Below are 24,657 nucleotides of genomic sequence, written 5' to 3' on the forward strand. Positions count from 1 at the left end.
TAATGCCGAGCGGCGCCAGGTTGAGTCGGTAATCCTCCGGTTAATGCTTGGAAGCAGAACGGAATATCCCCCGGTTGATGCTTGGGGGATCGTCGGTCGGAACAGTAATCCTCCGGTTGATGTCTGGAGGCGGAACGGTATATCCCCCGGTTGATACCTGGGAGATGGTAGGTCTGAACGGTAATCCTCCAGTTGATGCCTGAAAGTGGAACGGAATATCCCCCGGTTGATGCTTGGGGGACGGTAGGTCAGGAAGCCTTCCGGTTAATGCCTGAAGGGTGGAACGGAGTATCCTCCGGTTGATGCCTGTGGGATCTCGGGAAGTCCTCCGGTTAATGCCTGGAGGGCGGAAAGGTAGAGGGAAGGCTAGAACACACTCCGTCGTAGCCGGCTGGAAGAAGAGGGGCCGGACGAGAGCGCATCGTTACAAGCTAACGCGGAGACAAACCCAGAGACGGATACACGCAGAGATAGACAGATGCGGAGACAGACAGACGCAGAGACACAGACAGACGCACACACAGAGACAGGCACAGAGTCGCAGACAGACGCAGAAACAGACACGAAGAGATACAGACCCGGAGACAAACGAAGACACGGATACGCGTAGAGATAGATACACACGGAGACAGACAGCTGCAGTGGCAGACGCAGAGACACAGATAGGCGCCGAAATAGACACTAATGAGAGACAGACAGATGCAGAAACGCAGACAGACGTGGAAATAAACACGAAGGGAGATATTATAGACGCGGAAACAGGCAGATGCGGAGACAGACAGACACGAAGGCAGACATACGCGAGGTAGACGAAGAGAGAGAGAGAGAGCGCCGAGGAGACAAACAGACGCAGAGACACATACCTACAGACTCAGAGACAGACGCGGAAACAGGCAGGCGCAGAACTAGACACACGCGAAGACAGACAGACTCAGAGACACAGACAAACGCAGAAACAGACACGATGAGAGACAGACGCGGAGGCAGACAGACGTAGAGACATAGACAAACGCAGAGACAAAGACAGATACGGAAACAGTCAGCTGCGGAAAGATGCGAAGATAAAGAGACAGCCCAGGAGACAAACGTACGCAGAGACACAAACAGACGCAGAGAAACGCGGAAACAAAGAAGAAGAGAGACAGTCGCGGAGACATACGGGAAAACAGGTGCGAAGAGAGACAGCCGCGGAGGCAGACACGAAGAGAGACAGCAGCGGAGACAGACAGATGCAGAAATAAACACGAAGAGAGATAGGCGCGGAAACAGACACAAACAGAAACAAACAGCAGACGAGGAGACAGAAAGACGCTGAGATAGACGTGGAAATAAACACGAAGAGAGGTAGTCGCGGAGACACACGCGGAAACAAATACGGAGGCAGACAGACGCGAGGCAGACAGATGAGGAAAGAAAAAGAGACAACCGAGGAGATAAACAGATGCAGAGACACAGACAGACGCAGAAACAGGCACGAAGAGAGACAGACGCGGTGATAGACGGAGAGACAGGTGCGAAGAGAGATAGCCGCGGAGCCAGACAGACGCAGAGGCACAACTGACGCGTAAATAGACACGAAGAGTGATAATAAGACGCGGAGGCAGACAGATCTAGAGACACAGATAGACGCAGAGACAAAAACAAACGCAGAGACAAAGACAGACGCAGAGACACAGACAGACTTAGAGACAGACACGAAGAGACATAGACGCGGAAACGGATGCGAAGAGAGACAGCCGCGGAAACAGACGCAGAGACACAAACAGACGCAGAAACACAGACAGACGCAGAGACAGAGACGGAAAGAGACACGAAGAGAGACAGACATGGAGACAGGTGGAAACAAATGTGGAGACAGACGCGGAAACAGATATGGTGGTGGGAAGAGAGACACCCGCTGAGACAAACGGACTCGGAGACAGACAGAAGCACAGACAGACAGACGCGGAGATAGACAGACAGACAGACAGACGCGGAAATAGACACGAAGAGAAACAGACGCAAAAACGGATGTGGGGAGAGACGTTTAAACAGATGCGGAGCGGAGTCACAAGCGGATACAATACAGATAGAGTACGTAAAGGCGTTCAGGGTGGATCGAAGCCAGGAGCGGATCCCCCCTGACACTATCGAGGTACCTACTTTATTTTGACCAATTTCAAAATTTTGAAATCGCATTTCATTTTGTAAATACAGTACATCTCTATAATCCGAATTCATGGTTATCCGGACAACCAGTAATCCAAACAGAGGCTATTTGAAGTCGATGCTTCTTTAATCCGAACAAAAACTCTGCAATCCGAACTGAACTTGGAAACACGCACTTATTTGCAAAAATGACGCAAGATCTTTTTGCATATGTTCTATGGAATATTTTGAAATTTTTAAAAATTGCGATATTTTAATGCACTGAATTAATTAACTGATTCTGGAAAAAAGGCTGAAGTTATCGAAGAAATGAGGCTCGAAATCTACAAGAAAAAGTATTTAGTTAAATTTCGAAAATCGTCGAAAATGGGTCGAAATTTGCAAAAGGAAAATTTCATTTTTGAAAAAGTTTCCCAACAATTCTAAAAAATTCAGGGATATATGTATATCCCGACGTGCTGATTCCAAAAATATAGCATGTTAATGGTAACCGAGCAATATTTTCGGAAAATTCGAATTTTTCGAAATTTTTAAAAATTGCAATATTTCAACTCGACGAATCTGGAAAAATGGTTTAAGTTATCGAAGAAATAAAGCCAGAAGTGACTTCTGAGGCTCAAAATCTACAAGAAAATGTATTTAGTTAAATTTCGAAAATCGTCGAGAATGGGTCGAAATTTGCATAATGGAGGTAAACAAAATGGAAAATTTCATTTTTGAAAAATTCATCTAAAAATTCTGAAAAAATTCAGGGTATAGATCCCAGCGTGTTCATTCCAAAAAGATAGCATGTTTATGGTCACGGAGTAATATTTTCGAAAGAATGTATCTATTATCCATTGTTGCTTAAGAATTCTTTAATTTTGTTTAATAAAATTAAGATTTATTTCTTGAAGTTTGTTTTCAACCATGTATGAAGTTGTTATTCAATTCCCTTTCAGATTTTTGGAAAAATCGCTGATCCGAACAAACGTTAAACCGAACACACTTTTTTCTCAATTAGTTTAGTCAGGAATGTCTAAAACAATGTATGGTTGGCGATTTCACTGCTTCAAAACTGATATTTAAGGACGATTGAAACTTCAGCGAAGATCTGTTATAGTTTTGGAAATTTCGTTCTACCGTATAAAATTTTATTGACAATAACGAGACGGACAGTAGTACAATGTGTAACGATGGGCCCTGTCCGGACTTGCATTATTGTGTTTTCTAACATCTGGGGATCACCGGCACGCGACAACTTTAAATTGTAAATATCTCTTGCTATTGTACTGTTATCTGTCTCGTTATCGTCAATAAAATTTTATAGGGTAAAATGAAATTTCCAAAACTATACCTACTGTCAAACATTAACTTTCAGTAAAGGATAGAAATATGTGTTATTTTGTTGACTTTAGCTGCAGATATTTAGTAGACTTCTCCATTACTTAATTTTACTTATTACTATTTACAATCAAAATTCACAGACCTAACAATATTTGCATTGATTTTCGCTTCAGTCTATTGTCTTTGCCATTTCGATTGAAACACCACCTGTTGATTTTGCTTAAAATTTAGCAATTGGTAACAGCTTTCGATTGATTGACAACGGCTTTTAGTTAGAAAATTGCCTGAATATGAAGGTTGCCAAATTTGTGATTAACAAGTGGTGTTTCAATAGAAATGGCAAAGACTATAGGTTCCATCACGAAAATCAGGACAGTAAACTCACCTGACATACACCTTGTAAAACTTTTATGATTTAAGCGGTTTAAGCCAAACCACCCTTATAAGTCAAACTGGCTATTGTAAGCTTTGTGGACCCGAACCGCCAGGATTATTACTGTCCATTGTTGCCATAATGAAAGTTTTACAAGGTGTGTGTCAATTGAGTTTATAGTATAGATCTATTTAGTGAAAAAGTTGAATTTTAACACTGAAATTATTTTCTGCTTTTCTTTTGCAATAATTTATCTACTTAGACACAAATTACACTAGTTTACAAATTTAAACTTTTTTTCGTATCCAAAAATAAAAAAAATATTGTTTACTTCTAAATTACTTACTGATAACAAATCCAAAAACGGATAATCCTTATCACGTCAGGTTTTTTCATAAATCCAAAATAATGAACTTTACTTTTACTTTCACGTTAGTGTTAAACTGATTCATATTAATGCACCATTGTCGCATAAAAAATGTCTTCGAGATCGTGCAAAGTAAGTGCAAATCAGTTTTATTACGTTTGTAGTAAAATTATAGTACCTAAAGCGGGAAGACCTGTGCAAATATGCTTAAAAAGAAGGTATCAAGGTTTTTTGGACGAAAATGTGTTACTATTGGTCTGTTATAAGGGAAACTGACAGTACTGTCAATAAAAGAAACGCTAGTGTTAATCATTTTTAATTTTCAGTCATAATGTTTATAATATATACTGGGTGTTGCTTTTATTTGATACAACCTCTGTAACTTCTTTATTCTTAAAGATAAACCTGTATTTCTTTGAGCAAATTTGTATCATTTTAAAACATCTTTGTGAGGCGAACCTCACATTTTTTTTTATCACTTCCCGTAGAAAAATCAAAAACAACCAATTATTCTAAAATAAATACTTGAAAAATTTTAAATAAAACATTGATGACAATCTAGTAGCTTGAAAAATCGACACTCATGTTATTTATTTACGTAAATGATCTTTTAAAATGATACAAATTTGCTCAAAGAACTATATGTTCATATATATTTAAAAATAAAAAAGTTACAAGAGATGTATAAAAGAAAAGAAATACCTGATACGTTTATATAAATATCTCAAAAACCTAACGTGAATCCTTTAGATTCACTATTTTGTCTATGGATATAAAACCTTGTAAACTAGTGTTATTATAATTGTGTGTAAATATTTTAAAGAGTAGGTTTCCTTTTGCAGTCAAATTTTCGTTGTTGGAAATACTTCGACAAACGGTATAGACGCCTATATCTATCCTTTATTTTCGTGTAGGTATACCACAAATTACAAAATGTAACTTTTTTAAGAGACAATAATGTTTTGTGTTGTCATGATGGTACCTTATTTTGTTTGATACATTAGTTATGCTACCATTTTTTTTTATACTGTGGCCACACCTTAAAAAGTAATGAAAATCTTAGAGTTCTATGAAATCTGAAACACTGCTGCCACCTATTCTCTCAAGCGAAAACTTTCTGTCACTCTCTGTCATAAATACCCCCTCTTTCATTCAAATTTGACATTCCAAAGTGTTTATGTTTTTGGAGGTTATCTACGTGGAACTTTAAAAAATATTGAACAAAAATCACACAAACCCTCAATAACAATGGCACCACCACGTAAATACATCGACAACATCCTCGCCCGATTAAATTTCCCTCTTTATACGGTCCAAATGTTGACAAATCGGCACGTAATCGTCGGCGGAGGTGGAGGCTCTTCAAAAACTGGAGTGGCAAACGGCTTTGTAAGTAAACCCACAACTAAAAACCAAAGCCATAACACAAACATTTAAGGAAATATTCGAGTTAGCTCACGACGGCACAAAATTTGTAGCTGAAGAAATCACAAGACATGAAACTGGACCGAGTGTGGTTATGAATTGCTCGACCCATTGTGATAATAAACATTCTTATTTGGTGGTGGGGCAAGAGAGTCACTTGCAGTTGTACAATGTTGGAAGCGTTCTAGTCACTGAGGAGGATGAGATTGAAACGATAGGGCACAATCATGCCAATGAAGTTAAGCAACGAAAGGCCAAAAATAAACAGAAAACGGACAATAATAGGAACTCTAAGAGGTTGAAGTTTGTAATAAAGCCGTCAGATAGTGTTCAGACGGATTTTCAGGGGGAGGAGCCGTTGTTGAGAGTGTCTCGGATTCATCCTACTGGGAAAATTTTAGTCACAGGTCAGTGAATATTCGTGCTTTTGGATGTTGATTACTGAAGAATGATGTGTGTTAATCCAAGGTTAAAGTTAATTATAGTCGACGCAGAAAACAGTAAATTATAATTTATGTTTACATAGTGGAACAATTGAATAATGAACACCAAAGAACGTAAATATTGCAAAACATTGCATGGTCTACAAATACATTTTGGGATCATATTAACTGCTTTGAAAAAATATTTTAGAATGAATTCTATTCATTTATTTTTTGCACTTATAAATGTGTTTGAAAATTAATTGAAAGTTGTTCAATATCTTGATAGTAACCTGTTACAATAATATAATTAATAATAATAATAATAATAGTAATAATTTATACAACTATTTTGAATGTAATGTTAAATAATTAGTTAATCGCATTCGACACCATGGTCCCCCTTCAACGAGTGTAATGCCAGTTTATTAATGATTTTCTGATCTGAAATGTGTAAAACTCTGACAATTCCATCAACAGACGTAACTAGACTAAGTATTTCAGGAATTTCGTGTAGATCGTTAAACATTAAAATATTATAACTCAACACTTGTTGTTTCTCAATGTGTTTATATTTTTAGAATTGATTATGATAGAATTTTTTAAATAATTTGAAAACTAATTATCATAATCAACATACCATAAATCTGGGAAAGTTATGTTTTTTTAGTATACCCACAAAAATTCGTTTTTCTATATTGAACTTACAAAAGGTTAATCGTTATTGATTTATATCTGAAATGATGAATGAAAATAATTTAAAATTACAAGTATCAAAAATTACAGTTGGCATTCGTGTATATTGTGTTGCATAACTATAAGTTTTAATTTTATGAAATATATCCAGATATATTAATTATAATAATGTATAGGAATTATGTAACGTAGTCATAAAGCAAGGTTAGAATACTGGTAGTCCGATTTCATTTATACAGGGTGATTAGAAAATGACGAATAAACTTGATGACTTCTTAGGCTCTGAAGAATTAATGGCATTCGACACCACGGTCCTCTTTCAAGTGTAATTAGTGCAATATCAGTTTATTAATAATTTTCTGACCTGAAATGTGTAAAACTTTGACTATTCCATTAACAGGTGCAATTTTAATTAACGATATATTTAAACATTCTGGGTGTTTTTATTTAAGTTATTATATGACACAGTCCATAATTCCTCACAGCTTGAATTTGAACATTTATTCTCGAATTGTTACTTTGATCGACCGTATTTAAATGTGCATAATTAAATGTTGCTTGCTTCATTTCTTGTAATTCTAATAATCATTCAGTTATCGTTATAAATTAGACAAATATAGGATTTGAGTTGTATTAAAATTAAAGATTTTTTTTCTAACAGATGTAAAATTGAAAACTACGGGGAGACCTGCGTTCGCATGAAACGCATAGTTTGGCCCAAACAGATGCTTAATTTTTGAAGGCGGGGTAAAGCGTATAATATGCGGCAGGTTTTTGGGTAGAGATGTGGTGTGTGTGTTAAACCTGTCAGTTGAATGTAAACTATTTTGTTTATTGTGTCTACGATAAGGTCATCAGATTTAGGGAAGGAATAAACATTTTTGTTAATAATTTGGAATTAGTCGATCATCGTTAATGACAACAAACTTTCGACGAGGTTGCTGTGTAATGTGTATATTTTAACCGTCCAAACTTATATTTGAACTTAATATCGCTTGGTTCGATAAAACGATTTAACTAAGTCGTATAGGTATTTACTTGACAATTATTCATATGACGTCATCAATTTTTTTGAGAGATTGCATAGACGTAGTTGGATTGAAGAATAAATTTTGGAATTATTGAACAACAATTTTAAATGAGACGAAACTGAACCTATTGTAGGAGGAACCGACGGCGTCGTCAGGCTGTGGAAGTTTCCCAGTCTTCAGCCCGCCCACGTGCTCAAAGCACACTCAAAAGAGATCGACGATTTAGATTTTAGCGTTTACGAGAACTATTTAATTTCAATTGCGAAAGACGGCATTGCGGTTCTCTGGGATTGCTCCAAAGGCAAGGAAATTCGAAGACTGACGTGGACGCAGCCGGAGGGTTCCAAATATTTGTACAAACGCGCTCGGTTGGTGTTTTTTCATTCATGTTGCGAGAAATAAACAAGTGTGTTAATAGGTTCGGAGTAATAGAAGGCGAAGACAGAAAGTCCGCGTTGTACATGCTGGCGAACCCGACAGGTCTACCGAAAAAACAAAAGTCGTACTTGCAGCAGTGGCTACCCGATGAGGGGGTTATCAAGAAGTCGGCGGAAATCGACGAGAGTCTTGCGGCTTTGGCGGTGAGGAACGATGGGAGATTTGTGGCGGTTGGCACCATGTTTAGCGGATCGGTGTTAATTTATATAGCTTTTAGTCTACAAGTGAGGATTATTGTTGTTATTGTTTGAATGGGTTTGATTTATTGTTTTACAGAGGGTATTGACTATACCCGGAGCACATTCCATGTTTGTCACTGGGCTGGAATTCTTACCAGTGTCTGAAAATCACACTGTTACCAGTGTAGCAGAGGCGGCTGTGCTGTCAATTTCTGTAGATAATCACGTTTGTATACACACCTTGCCGTACAGACGTGAGTACGTTTTGTTTTTTGTAGTTTTATTTGTTCATTTTTATTTATGTTTCAGGAACTATGCCGGCCTTCGTAGGGATTTTGATATTGGTTTTAACTTTATTTTTAACGTTTGTGTTTTGTTCCTACATAGGTCTATGATTATAATCAATAGGTGATGAGTTTGGTTTTGTACAGCGGTGGTTCACAGAATACAAATATTTACAAGAAACGTCAGGTGTATTATTATCAACATTTTTTGGCGGTTTTGAATTAAAACATGGCTGCATGTACTATATTTGTGGTTACTACGGTTGCGCATAGTATAGGATTTTATTCAGAAATACTAACTATACCACTTGTCAATGAAACTATTTTTATTTTCAACGTTCGCTCGATTTTCCAGTTACGAGTTAAGAGAAGAGTTTATTTTTTTTCCAAGCAAACTTAAAATTAAACATAATGAATTGGATATTTGAGAAACTCCTGAAGTGAGTGTTTGTAAAAAAACTTGAACGAATGTTTGTAAAACTAAGTTAATGACTAAGGTGGTACTGTCTAAAACTACATTTTTGACACGAAAGTAAATACTAAAAGTCGAAATTATTGTGTCTGAAGTGGCTCATAAAATAAAAAGAGAAGTTGTCACTGTTACTGTCAATAATATAGGTACCTCTATTAGGTTTAAAAAGTGTTAAATTAATGATATATTGTTATTTTGGTACTTGGTGGGGGGCGTAGGTGTCGCCTATTGGCTAAACAGACCAAGTGGTCCCCATGAATTCTCTGCCGGCTGTAATTCTATTGTATTCAGTTGTCAGAATCTGACCTTTTCGGCTTCCGCTACAATTTGTAGCGGTCCCCCTCATTTTCAATACGTACCTACTGTAAAAAAAGAAAATATGTTTAATACATTATTACAAACGCGTGTCCAGTACAAAGCGTCACTTAAAAATTACAAAGAAAAGTAATTATACATATGGTTCTTAAGGTAAGTGTCCACTTGCGAGAAATCGCCTCAAAATCAGCCCTGGAGAGCTCCGAGTCCAGTCGAGTAAAGACGAAACACTGATCGGCTGATCTCGCCGCGAACTATATTCTCTCCAGTGGACAAGCCAAACTGCGTTTACTTGCGAGAGATACTGTCCGTGTGAACAAGCTTCGAATTGGGGAAGTATTCCCCGAGAGTAAGCAGTTCATCATAAATTATTTCTCGAGTAAAGCCGACTTATTTTACACGTTTATGATTCTATGCAAACAGTCGTGAAAAGGACTACGCAATTCGGCCAAATCTGATCGTTTACCTGACTTCAACATTTATACAGCGTTTTGAGATAGGTAACACATTTTTATGAAATTATTAAATACTAAAAAAAATGTAAAACGAAAATAAATGACTAAATTATGTTCATTTGTCGCAAATCTGAAGCAAGTAATGTGAAAAGTAGACTAGATTAACTTTTTTAATTTATAATTAAACATCATAGTTTGTATAAGTGATTCTGATTATACTTCATTATTATTATTATTATTTTGTTGTAGTACGAGATTAAACTATGCACAACGAAGTAAATTCATTTTTTATTATTCAAATAACGTTTTTAAATGAATTTTTAATAATAATTTACATATTAGGTACTACAAATGTATTGTTAAGTAGCATGAGTATTCAAAAATTAATATTTATTTTTATTTTCGGTGTTTATCCACAAGTGCTTTTATAAATTGATACCTGCCTCACCTGAAAATATAATTATTAGGGACAATAATTTTATAGATGTTTTTACACACTACAACATTGCATGTAATTGTCCTTTGATGAATCATAACCTGCCGGGATGATAATCTTCAGGTGCGGGTCGTATTAAGCGCTCTTACCAATCTAACCCGGGAGACAATTTACCTATACCTTTTTTGCTACCTGTTTTCCCAGCATTTACATTTCAGTTGAATTTCTTGAAAGAGGATTAACAAAAAGCTCATAAAATCATAAATTATTTGTCGGTCCAGCACAAATCGCTCGTTTCTCTCGCTAGTGTACCCGAGCAGTGGACAGGGTAGCAAATTTGCTAGAACTTCAACTCGAAAATGTTAGATATGTTTCATAGTTCTTTCGGTGCGAGGGAAGTTCTGTCGAAACAACTTTCGACCAATTTTTTACATTTTTAAGAGATATGTGGAAAGAAGATTTTACGTAATATTAAATAAGAGTAATAATTGCAATGTTGATTTAATCAAAATCAACTCTACATTAAAATTATATGACATTATAATAGAGGGTGGGATCATATGAATGTGACAACCTGTGACACAGAAAAGAAAGGTCCAAAAACCCCAAAATGTACGTGACATAACCTATGGAGAACACCTTATTTTGTTCAATGATTTACATCATACTTTTACATATGTACCTGATACAAAAAAATCGTAATGTTACTATTACTCTTTCATGAATAGAAATAGCATCGTGCATTTGCGTATTTCTTAGCACAATTTTAGGTCCACATAATAATTTATGTCCTCTTACTACCTGTTTTCACAGCTGCAATATTTTACCGTATTTCGTGAAAAATAAATTAACAAAAGGCTCGTAAAATCATAAATTCTTTGTCGGTTCGAGTAAAGAGGGTCCATTTTCCTCGCAAGTGCAACTGTGTAGTGGACAGGGTTTTGAGAGCTTTGTCTGATCGACATCTATCGGCGAGCAAAATTTGCCAAAATATCCTCTCAAATCGACAAGCCCTTGAAAGTAACTCTCGCGAATTCTCGCCAAGTCACTCTCCAGTGGACACGTACCTTTACCCTTTTATCGTCTCTCAGGTTGCGAGTTGAAACGTCACTCATGATATGGCACAGGAACGAAGTTCTATTAGTAACACTTTTCACTACACGTTTTAGTTGCGCAAACTCGGAACTTGACGACGCGCACAAATAATATTCAAATTAGAAAAAAAAATCTGACCTTTTTGGCTTCTTCTTCTGCTACGAATTGTAGCGATTCCCCTCATCTTCAAAGATACGGACCTACTGTAAATAAAGAAAAATATCATTCAGTAAAAGTTTGTCTTCTTGATATTTAACTACTCTAATAAATATTATCTTTAATTTAAAATACGTTTTGTACATTATTACGATAACGTTTCTTAAAAATTTAAAGAAAACATAATTATGTTCATGGTTCTTACCCTTTCAATCCTGACCAGTTGCATTATCGTCTCTCAGGTTGGAGTCGAGCCGCCATTTCTTGATACAGCACAGGAAAAAAGTTGTAGCACTTAAGTTACCAGTTATTCAGCACCACTTTTCACTACTTTTCACTACGTGTTTTAGTCGCGCACTCGGGACTGAACACCGTGCACTCCGAACTCAACTAAAATTTGTGGCAATTTCCCTTATTTTCAAAGATACAGACCCACTGTAAAAAAAGAAAAATATAATTCAGTAAAGAAGTTTATCATTTTGATGTTTAACTACTATAATAAATATTACTTTTTTTTTAATGACTTTAATACATTATTACACATATGATATTTAAATAACAAAATATCTCACCTTTTCGGTCTGTTCTTCTACTACAATTTGTTGCGATTCGCCTCATTTTTAAACACACGAACCCACTCAAAAGAAAGAAAATCATAATTCAGAAGAAGTTTATCATTTTGATGTTTAACTATTCTAATAAATATCAATCTTTATTTAAGAAAAATAACACTAGTTTACAAATTTAAACTTTTTTTCGTATCCAAAAATAAAAAAAAAATTTTTACTTCTAAATTACTTACGGATAACAAATCCAAAAACGGATAATCCTTATCACGTCAGGTTTTTTCATAAATCCAAAATAATGAACTTTGCTTTACCTTCACGTTTGTGTTAAACTGACTCATGTTAATGCACAATTGTCGCATTAAAAATGTCTTCGAGATCGTGGAAAGTAAGTGCAAATCAGTTTTGTTACATTTGTGGTAAAATTATAGTAGGGGAACGAGGGGCTTGTTGTAACAGGGGTAAGTTGTAACACTAAATTTTTTCCCAGAATTTAAACTCTTTAACGTCAGGTTTTTGACTGAATTTAATTTTTGCACCATAAGACATCATGTCATCACAACCACTGTTCCTTCAGCCAACGCAGTGAGTGGATGTGTGCACGTGCTTCGTTTTGGCCAAGTAATGTAAAATATTGCTTTAGTAAAATTTGGTTTTTCGTATCAGTTATTAATTAATTTAAAACGTTTAGTTTTGCATGTAGCTCAAAAATTACTCAACTTTAATATTCCTTATACATTTTGACGCTAAGCCACATAATTTTGTCGAAATGTAAGTAAATGTAGAAAATTGTACTACGGGGCATGTTGTAACAATACGCTTGGGGCAAGTTGTAACATGTTACAACTTATCCCAAATTCACTTCTACAAATTTCTTACCTAGCATACGAAAAGCGAGCCAAAATTTTGACCTATGCCATATATTGCTTTCCAGATATATTAAGAAAAAGGAAGACAAAACTCAAATCTTTAATGTTGACTCTTCTTCTAAAAGTTTAGTTCAGTTTTACTGAAAAAAAATTGTATATAATGAAGTGTTGTGTTGATTTTTGAAAAATAAAGTCTAAATATGTATCAACATCAGCTTTATTTTTACTGGTACTACCTGTCTCATGGCTGTTACAACTAGCCCCAACCACGGCGCAAGTTGTAACACTGCACTTTTTTTAAGAAAATGCCTGGTGTGAAGTGAAGATGAAAAATTTTGACCTTTTGCCTGTTCAGTCCAATAGGGGAATAGTTAGACTACCGATAGATACTTTTATAATGGTCAAACAGCTAATAGATACCAAATTATATTCGTTTTCCTAAAAACTGTTACAACAAGCCCCTCGTTCCCCTACCTAAAGCGGGAAGACCTGTTCAAATATGCTTAAAATGAAAGTATAAAGGTTTTTGGGACGAAAATGTGTTACTGTTGGTCTATTATAAGGGAAACTGACAGTACTGCCAATAAAAGAACGTCAGTGTTAACCATTTTTAATTTTCAGTCATAATGTTTATAATATATACTGGGTGTTGCTTTTATTTGATACAACCCCTGTAACTTTATTCTTATAGATAAACCTGTATTTCTTTGAGCTAATTTGTATCATTTTAAAAGATCTTTGTGAGGTCAACCTCACATTTTTATTATCACTTCCCGTAGATAAGTCAAAAGCAACCAATTATTCTAAAATCAATACTTGAAAAATTTTAAATAACACATTGATGACAATCTAGTAGCTTGAAAAATTGACACTCATGTTATTTATTTACCTAAATGGTCTTTTAAAATGATACAAATTTGCTTAAAGAACTATATGTTCATATATATTTAAAAATAAAAAAGTTATAAGAGTTGTAAGTATAAAAGAAAAAAAATCCGGGGTATGTTTATATAAATATCTCAAAAACCTGACGTGATGGATTTTTTCTGCTTTCAGATTTGAATTTCCCGAACCCAAATCCTTTGGATTCAACTATTTTTGTCTTTGGATATAAAACCTTGTAAACTAGTGTAATTACACTTACGGTTCTTACCTTAATCGTTTCTCATGTTGGAGTTGAACCATTATTTCTTGATATAGCACAGGAACGAAGTTCTAGCACAATCACTTTTCACTACACGTTTTAATCGCGTTCTCAGGACTTGACACCGCAGACTCCGAACTTAGCACACAAATAAGATTTAAATTAGGAAAAAATCTGACCTTTTTGGCTTCTTCTGCTACAGTTTGTAGCGATTTCCCTCATCTTCTGTCACGGACCTACTGTAAATAAAGAAAAATATCATTCAGCAAAAGTTTGTCTTCTTGATATTTAACTACTCTAATAAATATTATTTTCAATTTTAAATGTGTTTTATACATTATTACAATAAGGTTTCCCGTACAAATTGTCACTTAAAAATTTAAAGGAAAAATAATTACTCATGGTTCTTACCCTTTAAATCCTGACCCGTTGCATTGTCGTCTCTCAGGTTGGAGTAGAGCCGCCATTTCGTGATACAAAAAACACAGGAAAAAAGTTCTAGCACTTAAGTTACCAGTTACTCAGCACCACTTTTCACTACTTTTCACTACGTGTTTTAATCGCGCACTCGGGACTGAACACCGTGCACTCCGAACTCAGCAACCTGCACACACAATATTTAAATGAAAAAAATCGGGTCTTTTCGGCTTATTCTTCTGCTAAAATTTGTGGCGATTCCCCTCATTTTCAAAGATACAGATCCACTGTAAAGAAAGAAAAATATAATTCAGTAAAGAAGTTTATCATTTTGATGTTTAACCACTCTAATAAATATTATTTTTATTTTAAAATGTGTTTAATATATTATTACACAAATAAATTTAAATAAAAAAAATATCTCACCTTCTCGACCTCTCCTTCTCCTACAATTTCTTACGATTCTCCTCATTTTTAAAGACATGAACCCGCTCAAAAGAAAGAAAATTATAATTCAGAATAAGTTTATCATTTCGATGTTTAACTATTCTAATAAATATTAATCTTTATTTAAGAAAAATAATTACACTTACGGTTCTTACCTTAATCGTTTCTCGGGTTGGAGTTGAGCCATTATTTCTTGATATAGCACAGGAACGAAGTTCTAGCACAATCACTTTTCACTACACGTTTTAATCGCGTTCTCAGGACTTGACACCGCTGACTCGGAGCTTAGCACACAAATAATATTTAAATAAGGAAAAAATCTGACCTTTTTGGCTTCTTCTTCTGCTACAGTTTGTAGTGATTCCCCTCATCTTCTGCACGGACCTACTGTAAATAAAGAAAAATATCATTTAGCAAAAGTTTGTCTTCTTGATGTTTAACTACTCTAATAAATATTATCTTCAATTTTAAATATGTTTTATACATTATTACAATAAGGTTTCCCGTACAAATTGTTACTTAAAAATTTAAAGGAAAAATAATTACTCATGGTTCTTACCCTTTAAATCCTGACCAGTTGCATTGTCGTCTTCCAGGTTGGAGTCGAGCCGCCATTTCTTGATACAGCACAGGAAAAAAGTTCTAGCACTTAAGTTACCAGTTACTCGGCACCACTTTTCACTACTTTTCACTACGTGTTTTAATCGCGCACTCGGGACTGAACACCGTGCACTCCGAACTCAGCAACGTGCACACACAACATTTAACTGAAAAAAATCTGGTCTTTTCGGCTTATTCTTCTGCTACAATTTGTGGCGATTCCCCTCATTTTCAAAGAGTCAGACCCACTGAAATAAAAGAAAAATATAATTCAGTGAAGAAGTTTATCATTTTGATGTTTAACCACTCTAATAAACATTATTTTTATTTTAAAACGTGTAATACATTATTACACAAATAATATTTAAATAAAAAAAAAAATATCTCACCTTCTCGACCTCTTCTCCTACAATTTGTTGCGATTCTCCTCATTTTCAAAGACATAAACCCACTCAAAAAAAAGAAAATTATAATTCAGAATAAGTTTATCATTTTAATGTTTAACTATTCTAATAAATATTAATCTTTATTTAAGAAAAATAATTGCACTTACGGTTGTTACCTTAATCGTTTCTCGGGTTGGAGTTGAGCCATTATTTCTTGATATAGCACAGGAACGAAGTTCTAGCACAATCACTTTTCACTACACGTTTTAATCGCGTTCTCAGGACTTGACGCCGCTGACTCGTAGCTTAGCACACAAATAATATTTAAATAAGGAAAAAATCTAACCTTTTTGGCTTCTTCTTCTGCTACAGTTTGTAGCGATTTCCCTCATCTTCTGACACGGACCTACTGTAAATAAAGAAAAATGTCATTCAGCAAAAGTTTGTCTTCTTGATGTTTAACTACTCTAATAAATATTATCTTCAATTTTAAATGTATTTTATACATTATTACAATAAGGTTTCCCGTACAAATTGTCACTTAAAAATTTAAAGGAAACATAATTACTCATGGTTCTTACCCTTTAAATCCTGACCCGTTGCATTGTCGTCTCTTCTCAGGTTGGAGTTGAGCCGCCATTTCTTGATACAGCACAGGAAAAAAGTTCTAGCACTTAAGTTACCAGTTACTCGGCACCACTTTTCACTACTTTTCACTACGTGTTTTAATCGCGCACTCGGGACTGAACACCGCGCACTCGGAACTCAGCTGCAATTTGTGGCGATTTCCCTCATTTTCAAAGATACAGACCCACTGTAAAAAAAGAAAAATATAATTTGTAAAAAAGTTCATCATTTTGATGTTTAACCACTCCATTAAATATTATTTTAATTTTAAAATGTGTTTAATACACAAATAATATTTAAATAAAAAAAATATCTCACCTTCTCGACCTCTTCTTCTCCTACAATTTGTTGCGATTCTCCTCATTTTCAAAGACATGAACCCACTCAAAATAAATAATAGTTTAAAAAACTGAAAAAACACGCTTTTATTGCTAATGGAACTAAAAACTAGAAAATAATTTTTAATGACAGAGTTTAATATTACAGTAGTAGAAGATCAAACAATCAATCATAATAAATCACCTCAAATTAAAATTATAATAAAATTTAAGTTATTAACAGAATAATTCAATTCAGAGTAAAAAGCGTGGGGTGCTTGATATTTTAAATATTACAATCATTCTATTGGCAACTATCTATGAGAGGATAGTTATGAACCGCAGTAAAATGCACCCCACGCTTTTTACTCTGAATTGAATTATTCTGTTAATAACTTAAATTTTATTATAATTTTAATTTGAGGTGATTTATTATGATTGATTGTTTGATCTTCTACTACTGTAATATTAAACTCTGTCATTAAAAATTATTTTCTAGTTTTTAGTTCGATTAGCAATAAAAGCGTGTTTTTTTAGTTTTTTAAACTATTATTTATTTTTCATTTTTTAGTCTGCGACAAATTCATAAATTGGGGAATTAATTACTTATTTAGATTTTTCTAGAAAGAACCACTCAGTGGTCTCCGTAGGATCGAGGATCCTGGCGGTCCTAATAAGGATAAGGGGAAACTGTTATCAAATTATTGCATTGTCATCGATCCTTGAGACGTGTGCAAAGTTTCAAGATGATCAGACTTTTAGAAACCGATGAAAATTAAGCTCAAAGATTCCGTTACATACATACATAGATACATACAACCCAAGCTAATAAAAGCGTGATAAAAAAGAAAATTATAATTCAGAATAAGTTTATCATTTTGATGTTTAACTATTCTTATAAATATTAATCTTTATTTAAAAAAAATAATTACACTTACGGTTGTTACCTTAATCGTTACTCAGGTTGAAGTTGAGCCATTATTTCTTGATACAGCACAGGAACGAAGTTCTAGCACAATCACTTTTCACTACACGTTTTAATCGCGTTCTCAGTTTTAGACACCGCAGACTCGGAACTTAGCATACAAATAATATTTAAATAAGGAAAAAATCTGACCTTTTTGGCTTCTTCTGCTACAGTTTATAGCGATTTCCCTCATCTTCTAGCGCGGACCTACTGTAAATAAAGAAAAATGTCAGTAAAGTTTGTTTTTTTGATGTTTAACTGTTCTAATAAATCTTATCTTTAATTTAAAATGCGTTTAATACATTATTACAATAACTTTTCCCGTACAAAATGTCACTTAAAAATTTAAAGAAAAAATAATTACGCTCGTGGTTCTTACCCTTTCATTCCTGCCCAGTTGGATTATCGTCTCTCAGGTTGGAGTTGAGCCGCCATTTCTTGATAGAGCACAGAAATAAAGTTCTAGAAGCACCATTTTTCACTACTTGTTTTAATCGCGCACTCGGAATTTAGCACTTCGTTAAGAAAAACTTCTGGCATTTTTGACCCCTTCTTCTGCTAATATTCGTAGCGACTGCAGTCTTTGTCATAGATTCGAATCCGCTGTAATTAAAGAAACTATCATTTAGAAGATGAATATTTTTTGATTTTTAAAAATATTAATAAAGTGTTTTCTAAGTTTTAAATTGTAAAAATTATTAACTGCCCAATGTAACCTCATTTTCCAGTCACTAGCACGAAAAAAAATAAAAAATCAACGAAAAGTTACGAACATTGGTATACAGGGTGAGTCATAGAGCGCGCGGTCCTCGATATCTCATTAATTACTTATTATCAGAAATAGAAAAAAAAAGTGTATACGGTTCTTTAAGGACTAATCTAAAATTATTTTTAACCCTGTTCTATTTATACGGCGAAGCACAATTTAGTTTTTTCAAATGGAACATCCTATATTTTTTTACACATTATTAGCATTACCAACAGCCTCTTCTCAGGGGGTTATTAGTTGAAATACCGATGCGACGTTATCACGTTATTTCAATTTTCGTAAAATGTTGGCAATTGAAGTACATATTCACAAAAAAAAAATGCAATAGTGTTATTTTCGAAATCTGCGTTCCAATATTTTGGGAATGTTATGTACTTAATAAAAGTACGCCCTTTATTATGGAATCATTTAAATCAAATTTTAATAAACAGAGTGTTTAACAAAAATTCTGAAACTTTACAATTTTCAGATATCGATATTTCAGGTCCCTCGAAAAGAAAACCATTTGTTTTACTACTACATTTTACTATAATTTTTGTTCATATTGTTGCAATATGTTGATGTGTCTCTTAAAAAAATAAAAAATCCCAACAACCATCAATATGCGATATAGAAAATACTTAACAAAAAAGAAAAAGAACACAAAACAGATGTTTATTTGAAAAAACTAAAACATCGTTATTTGAAATTATTTGTAATAATTATTTTTTTTAAACACTCTGTATATGGAAAGTTTTGTTTATATGACAGCACAGCACGCATCTTTGTTTATGCTTACACAAATTCTTCTAATTTGTGAGTGCATTTATATTTTTTAGAATTTCGTAAATGGGGCGTTTAAACAGAAATGAATTAGTCAATTTATGTTGTTGATAAAATCAAACCCAAATGTTTTGAAATGGTAAATTCGTATTCAAAATATATCTGTGTATCCCTTCTAAAAACATTGATAACGTCATATCAAAATTTTGCCGAATAAATCCTGTCCAAAATGTGCAAAATATGATGTGTCTATACTTGTGATTTATCAAGGAAAAACACATTTAAAACAAACGTTTCACATTTACTTTTACATTGTGTACATATCTCTAATTTTATTTATTATCAAAAAAAAAAAATTGGTAAAATCTAATTTTGCAATTTTTCGAAAAAACTGGATATGATTTAGTGCATTTACTTTTTAGTCAAAAGTAATGATTTAATGATATTAATTAATTGCTAATAAAGAATAATAGCCCGCGTGCATACGCATTTCAGTGCTTTAAAAAAGGTAACGCAAAAAATATATTGCAGAAATATCATTTAAGTTTTACTTATTTTTCAGATTTTACAGCCTTCTTATATTTCAAAAAATGTAAACAGATTGGCTCTATTAGCTTCACTATTTAATATTAGTCAATTATTGGCAATTTTTCTTAAAAAAAAATTAACTATTCTGACTAGTGTTGTTCGCTAGTGCGACTTTATGTAAATTTGGTAAAATATTGGATTGGTTTGTTACTTTGTTCAGAAGTTTCATAAAATGAAAATTTCCATCAGTCTGAAAAATAGATGCTTTCTAAGAAAATATTATTTTGTAAAAGTAAATGAAACATATCAAAAGTACTAATAATTGAGTACTTTTTTCTGATTTTTTTCGTAAATAAAAACGTTATTCAAGGTATTCCCTCCCTTTCACGTGCCTCACCCCGTACATATCATTATCTAACAACAAATTTAAAAAAATCACAGAAAATTGCAATTTCCACCCCATCGCGATAAACGGGAAAAATTACCATCATAGTTGAAAACGAGAAAGTGGTTATTGACGCAAAAACCACCCACTTTTACTGGTTAACTTAAAAATTTAAAAGTTTGTAGAACCAATGTCTGAATTATTTGCACAATTTCCCTATTTTTATAACATTATAACTTAATCTATGAATTCTAGAAACCTACTGAATTAAAAATGAACAATTCAAATTGTACTTACCCCATTTTCTGGCCTTTTTCGTAAAAGCGGACAATTTCACGAACACAATACAATTTCACTAATATTTATTAACAATAAATTATAAAATTCGCGAAAATGCACTATTTTTACACCAAAACGGCCCGCCGAAGTCATTATCACCGTACCGAAATCAAAACCGAATGCAAATGACCCGACAAAAGGCCGCCGGTTTAACAAAAACGTTATCGCACGATGAGCTAGTCAACGTTATTTTTTGCACTCATTACCTTTTTTTGTTGAATTTCATGCATTCACCTAGATGTGGGCGGTGTGATTCCCTGCACGTGTGTTTTTTGCTTCCCGTTGCCATAGTAACCTTAAAGTAGCCTTGAAGCGTTAACATTGCAACGTTTTTGAGGTGCTATTAGTTGCGTTGTTTATAAATAACTGGTAATTATTCACAGTTATTCTTTTGGAAGTTTATTTGCTCCAAAAATATCGTACACACGTGAAGCCGGCTAGTTGTGTAGATTAGGTACTATTACCAATTTTGGCCGGCAAATTTCACATTTTTGGGTTTAATTTAACAAGGTTTGCACAAATTGTTTTTTTTTATAACTAATAACAATGAAACCGAAATTGTTGCTTTTCTCGGTTATAATTTGGGCATTTTTTGGGGAATAGCTCTTTTAAAAAATATTGGGCGAGTGTCGGGAATTTAATTGCAAATTGATTGACTAACAACAACAACCTTCAAATTTTAACAGGTTTGATTCAGAGTTGCTCCTAATTTCAAATTTATTACAATTTTTAACTCGATATAGCAGTTATTTATTGTTAATTACAAAAGTGACAGTTATAGACAACACAAAGTCCTTGATTTTATTTGCAATAGTGGACCACAGATATTCGTATCATCGACTCCCTCCCCCTCACTCCTGCTGTTACGTCACATTTTTTGCTATTTTTTTTTATGTAAACTCAATGTTGTTTAAAACAACGTAGCCATTATTACTCTAATTTATTATCTAAAATCTTTTTGTGAAATCTGAAACGTGTGAAATTTTGTGAAATGCGAAATATATATATCTAATGAGCAAAACAAAAAATATTTTGCGTACATTTTCATCGGTGGTAATTATTAAACAAGTTAATCACTTTCGTTTCTATTGAATAATATTTATACAGCGTGGATACTACTCATATTTGTCGAAAACGCTGAAAAATGTAAATTTTTATTTCTAATTACACTTTTTTCAAGATTTTTCATTTATTTATGATATAATCCACTTTTGATCTAGGATGTCAGACTCTCTTTTATTGAAATATATATACAGGGTGATCAAAAAATGACGGATAAGATCGATGGTACGTTGTTAAGAAGGCTTTGAAGAACTTGAACAAAATAGTTAAAAAAAATTCTGAACCAAATTTTGGAAAATATTAAACTTCAAAGTTGAAGAATTAACTTAGTAATTCTGATCTGTTTCAATGTAAATTTAATTGAGAGTCTCAAATTCCGATAACAATAGTAAAAATGACGTTCGTCAATAGTAAAAAATGACGTTGTGGATTCTATTTTGGCAAATTATTATTAAATTAATTATTTAACTGTTTATTAGACATGCACTTCATTAAAACAAATCAGAATTATGAAATGAAGTTAATTCTTCAACTTTGAAGTGTAATATTTTCAAAAAAAACATTTTTTTGAGTTCTTCAGAGCCATCATAGATATCATCGAGCTTATACGTCGTTTTTGATCACTCTGTATGTTTTTATTTTAGTTTTTGGTAGTTGCATGTTTTTATCTTCAATAGTTTTTGAAATTTTCGTTTTATCTAAACAAAGAATATTATACCGAGTGATTGACAATAAACTTTTCATACTACTTATCTTTTACCCGATTCGAGAGAATGATAAATCAAATAAAATTGTTTCAAAAATACTTTACTCTGACCTACTAAAAAAAAAGTTTACTTTTGGATAGACATTTACTAGTAATTTTTTTTTTGTAAATTATATGTATTTTTTAAATTTTATTTTATATTTTAATTTTTAATTTTTAATTTTTTTGTTTATTTTTGCAGAGATTTGTTTTTAAAATACGAATTCATAAGACTTTTTTATTTTAGTTGAAGAAAAAAAGAAAAAAGAAGGAAATTTTTTCGATGTCCTAGACATTGTTGACACCCATCGTTGCGTTGGTATGACAAATTGCGTGACTGACAAGTTATCAAGGCACACTTAGGTAATCATTTTTGTGGTTCATTCTCGGTAAATTTATTATTATTATTATTATTATTATTATTATTATTATTGTAAAATGCGATCGGGCAGAGGTTACTACCTGTTATGCCCGCGCTCACTAATGGGAGTACTCAATAAATAAAGCGTATGAAGTAAATATGTTTAACTACGATTAAGGTTTTCGTCAATATGATTATCGTACTTCATTTTAAAGGTGGCTGTACTTGTACTTTGTACAACTTCTGCAGGTAGAGAATTCCAGGCATTAAACACACGGTTAACAATGAAGAACTGTCTAACACTGGTACGAAACCGGTCTTTAAGAAGTTTGTATGAATGCCCTCGTGTCCGTCCGTCTGTATTGAGAGGAAATATATGCTTTATCGGAGAATTATCGTCTGTCAGAGCATTGTATACAGTTATCACGTCACCTCTAACTCGCCGATTCGAAAGCAGCGGAAGTTGCATAATTGATAATCTTTGGTGATACTGGGGTCTATGGTAGCCATAAGGAACACGCGTAGCTCGTCTTTGAACAGACTCGAGAAGATCTTTGTCGCGCTGGAATATAGGGGCCCACACTGCATTAGCAAATTCCAAGATCGGCCTAACATATGTTTTAAACAATTTAGAAAAAGTTAACGGATCAGTTTTAGTAAATACTTTACTTATGAGGTAAAGTACTTTATTGGCTTTTCTTGTAACTTGACTAATATGGTCGGACCATGATAATGTGGAAGTTACCAGAACACCCAGGTCAGTACAGGATTCATATCTTCTAAGCTCAAGATTATTAATATAATACAGATGTCTTGGATTGTTCGCTCCAACAGACAACACTTTACACTTGTCGACGTTAAGTGGCAGTAACCATTCATTTGACCAGGTATAGACGGTTAAAAGATCCCTACACAAAACTAGATGATCATTCGCTGAATTATAAATTTTTAAGTCATCAGCAAACATCGCAAAAGGAGATTCCAGTCGAACACCTAAGTCGGCTGTATAAACTGTAAATAAGAGTGGACCAAGCACTGATCCTTGCGGCACACCACTTAAAACTCTAGTAATTGAACTGCAAGCATCCCCAACCTTAACTGTAAAGCTACGATTAGAGAGGAATGCATCGATCCAACGCAAAAGATTCCCTCGTATTCCAAAATAATGCAACTTGTGGAGAAGACGACCTTTAGGTACACGGTCAAACGCCCGGGAAAAATCCATGTATATTATATCAGTCGGGATATCCAAGTCAAAATTCCTTGTCCAATTTGATAAACAACAAAGCAAATTGGTAACAACTGATTTACCAGGAACGAACCCATGTTGTTCAACGGGAATAATTTTGTTGTCCAAAAGAAACTTGAACGTGCTGTCATATACAACTGTCTCCATGATCTTAACAACCACCGATGTTAAGCTGATAGGCCTGTAATTGTCGGGACAAAATTTATCTCCCTTCTTAAATATGGGCTTGACGAAAGCTGTCAACCAATCGGGAGGTAAAGTACCAGAGTTAAAAGACTGAGTAAACAAAAAACTAATCGGTTCACATAAGGAGGTAGCACATTCTTTCAGAACTTTGGCAGTTATATAATCCGGCCCTGGAGACTTTGTCGTTTTCAATTTTTGCAAGAGCTTCAATACTGTTTCAGGAGTAAACTGAATCTCGTCCATGTGGACGGAATTTGGTTCAAAAGGTATGTCAGCAATCTTTGCATCAGGCTCTACTATGAAATTTCGGGAA

At 33.9% G+C, this 24,657-nt stretch overlaps 2 protein-coding genes across 2 annotated transcripts; both read left to right on the forward strand.

The window, feature by feature from the left end:
• Positions 1-302: 302 nt before the first annotated feature.
• LOC135133592 (zinc finger CCCH domain-containing protein 13-like) lies at positions 303-1,901 on the forward strand. The gene is made up of 4 exons (XM_064062041.1): positions 303-762; positions 976-1,169; positions 1,349-1,511; positions 1,573-1,901. The coding sequence occupies exons 1-4, from the start codon at positions 303-305 to the stop codon at positions 1,899-1,901; spliced, it is 1,146 nt and encodes a 381-aa protein (XP_063918111.1).
• Positions 1,902-5,353: 3,452 nt separating this feature from the next.
• LOC135133673 (prolactin regulatory element-binding protein) lies at positions 5,354-8,870 on the forward strand. The gene is made up of 6 exons (XM_064062146.1): positions 5,354-5,603; positions 5,653-6,046; positions 7,922-8,156; positions 8,207-8,450; positions 8,503-8,659; positions 8,715-8,870. The coding sequence occupies exons 1-6, from the start codon at positions 5,463-5,465 to the stop codon at positions 8,798-8,800; spliced, it is 1,257 nt and encodes a 418-aa protein (XP_063918216.1). The 5' UTR covers positions 5,354-5,462; the 3' UTR covers positions 8,801-8,870.
• Positions 8,871-24,657: the final 15,787 nt, after the last annotated feature.

This window comes from Zophobas morio, unplaced genomic scaffold (assembly GCF_036711695.1).
Source record: "Zophobas morio isolate AGI-343-1 ecotype UQ-CSIRO unplaced genomic scaffold, CSIRO_AGI_Zmor_V1 ptg000022l, whole genome shotgun sequence".
In the NCBI taxonomy this organism is placed as follows: Eukaryota; Metazoa; Arthropoda; class Insecta; order Coleoptera; family Tenebrionidae; genus Zophobas; species Zophobas morio.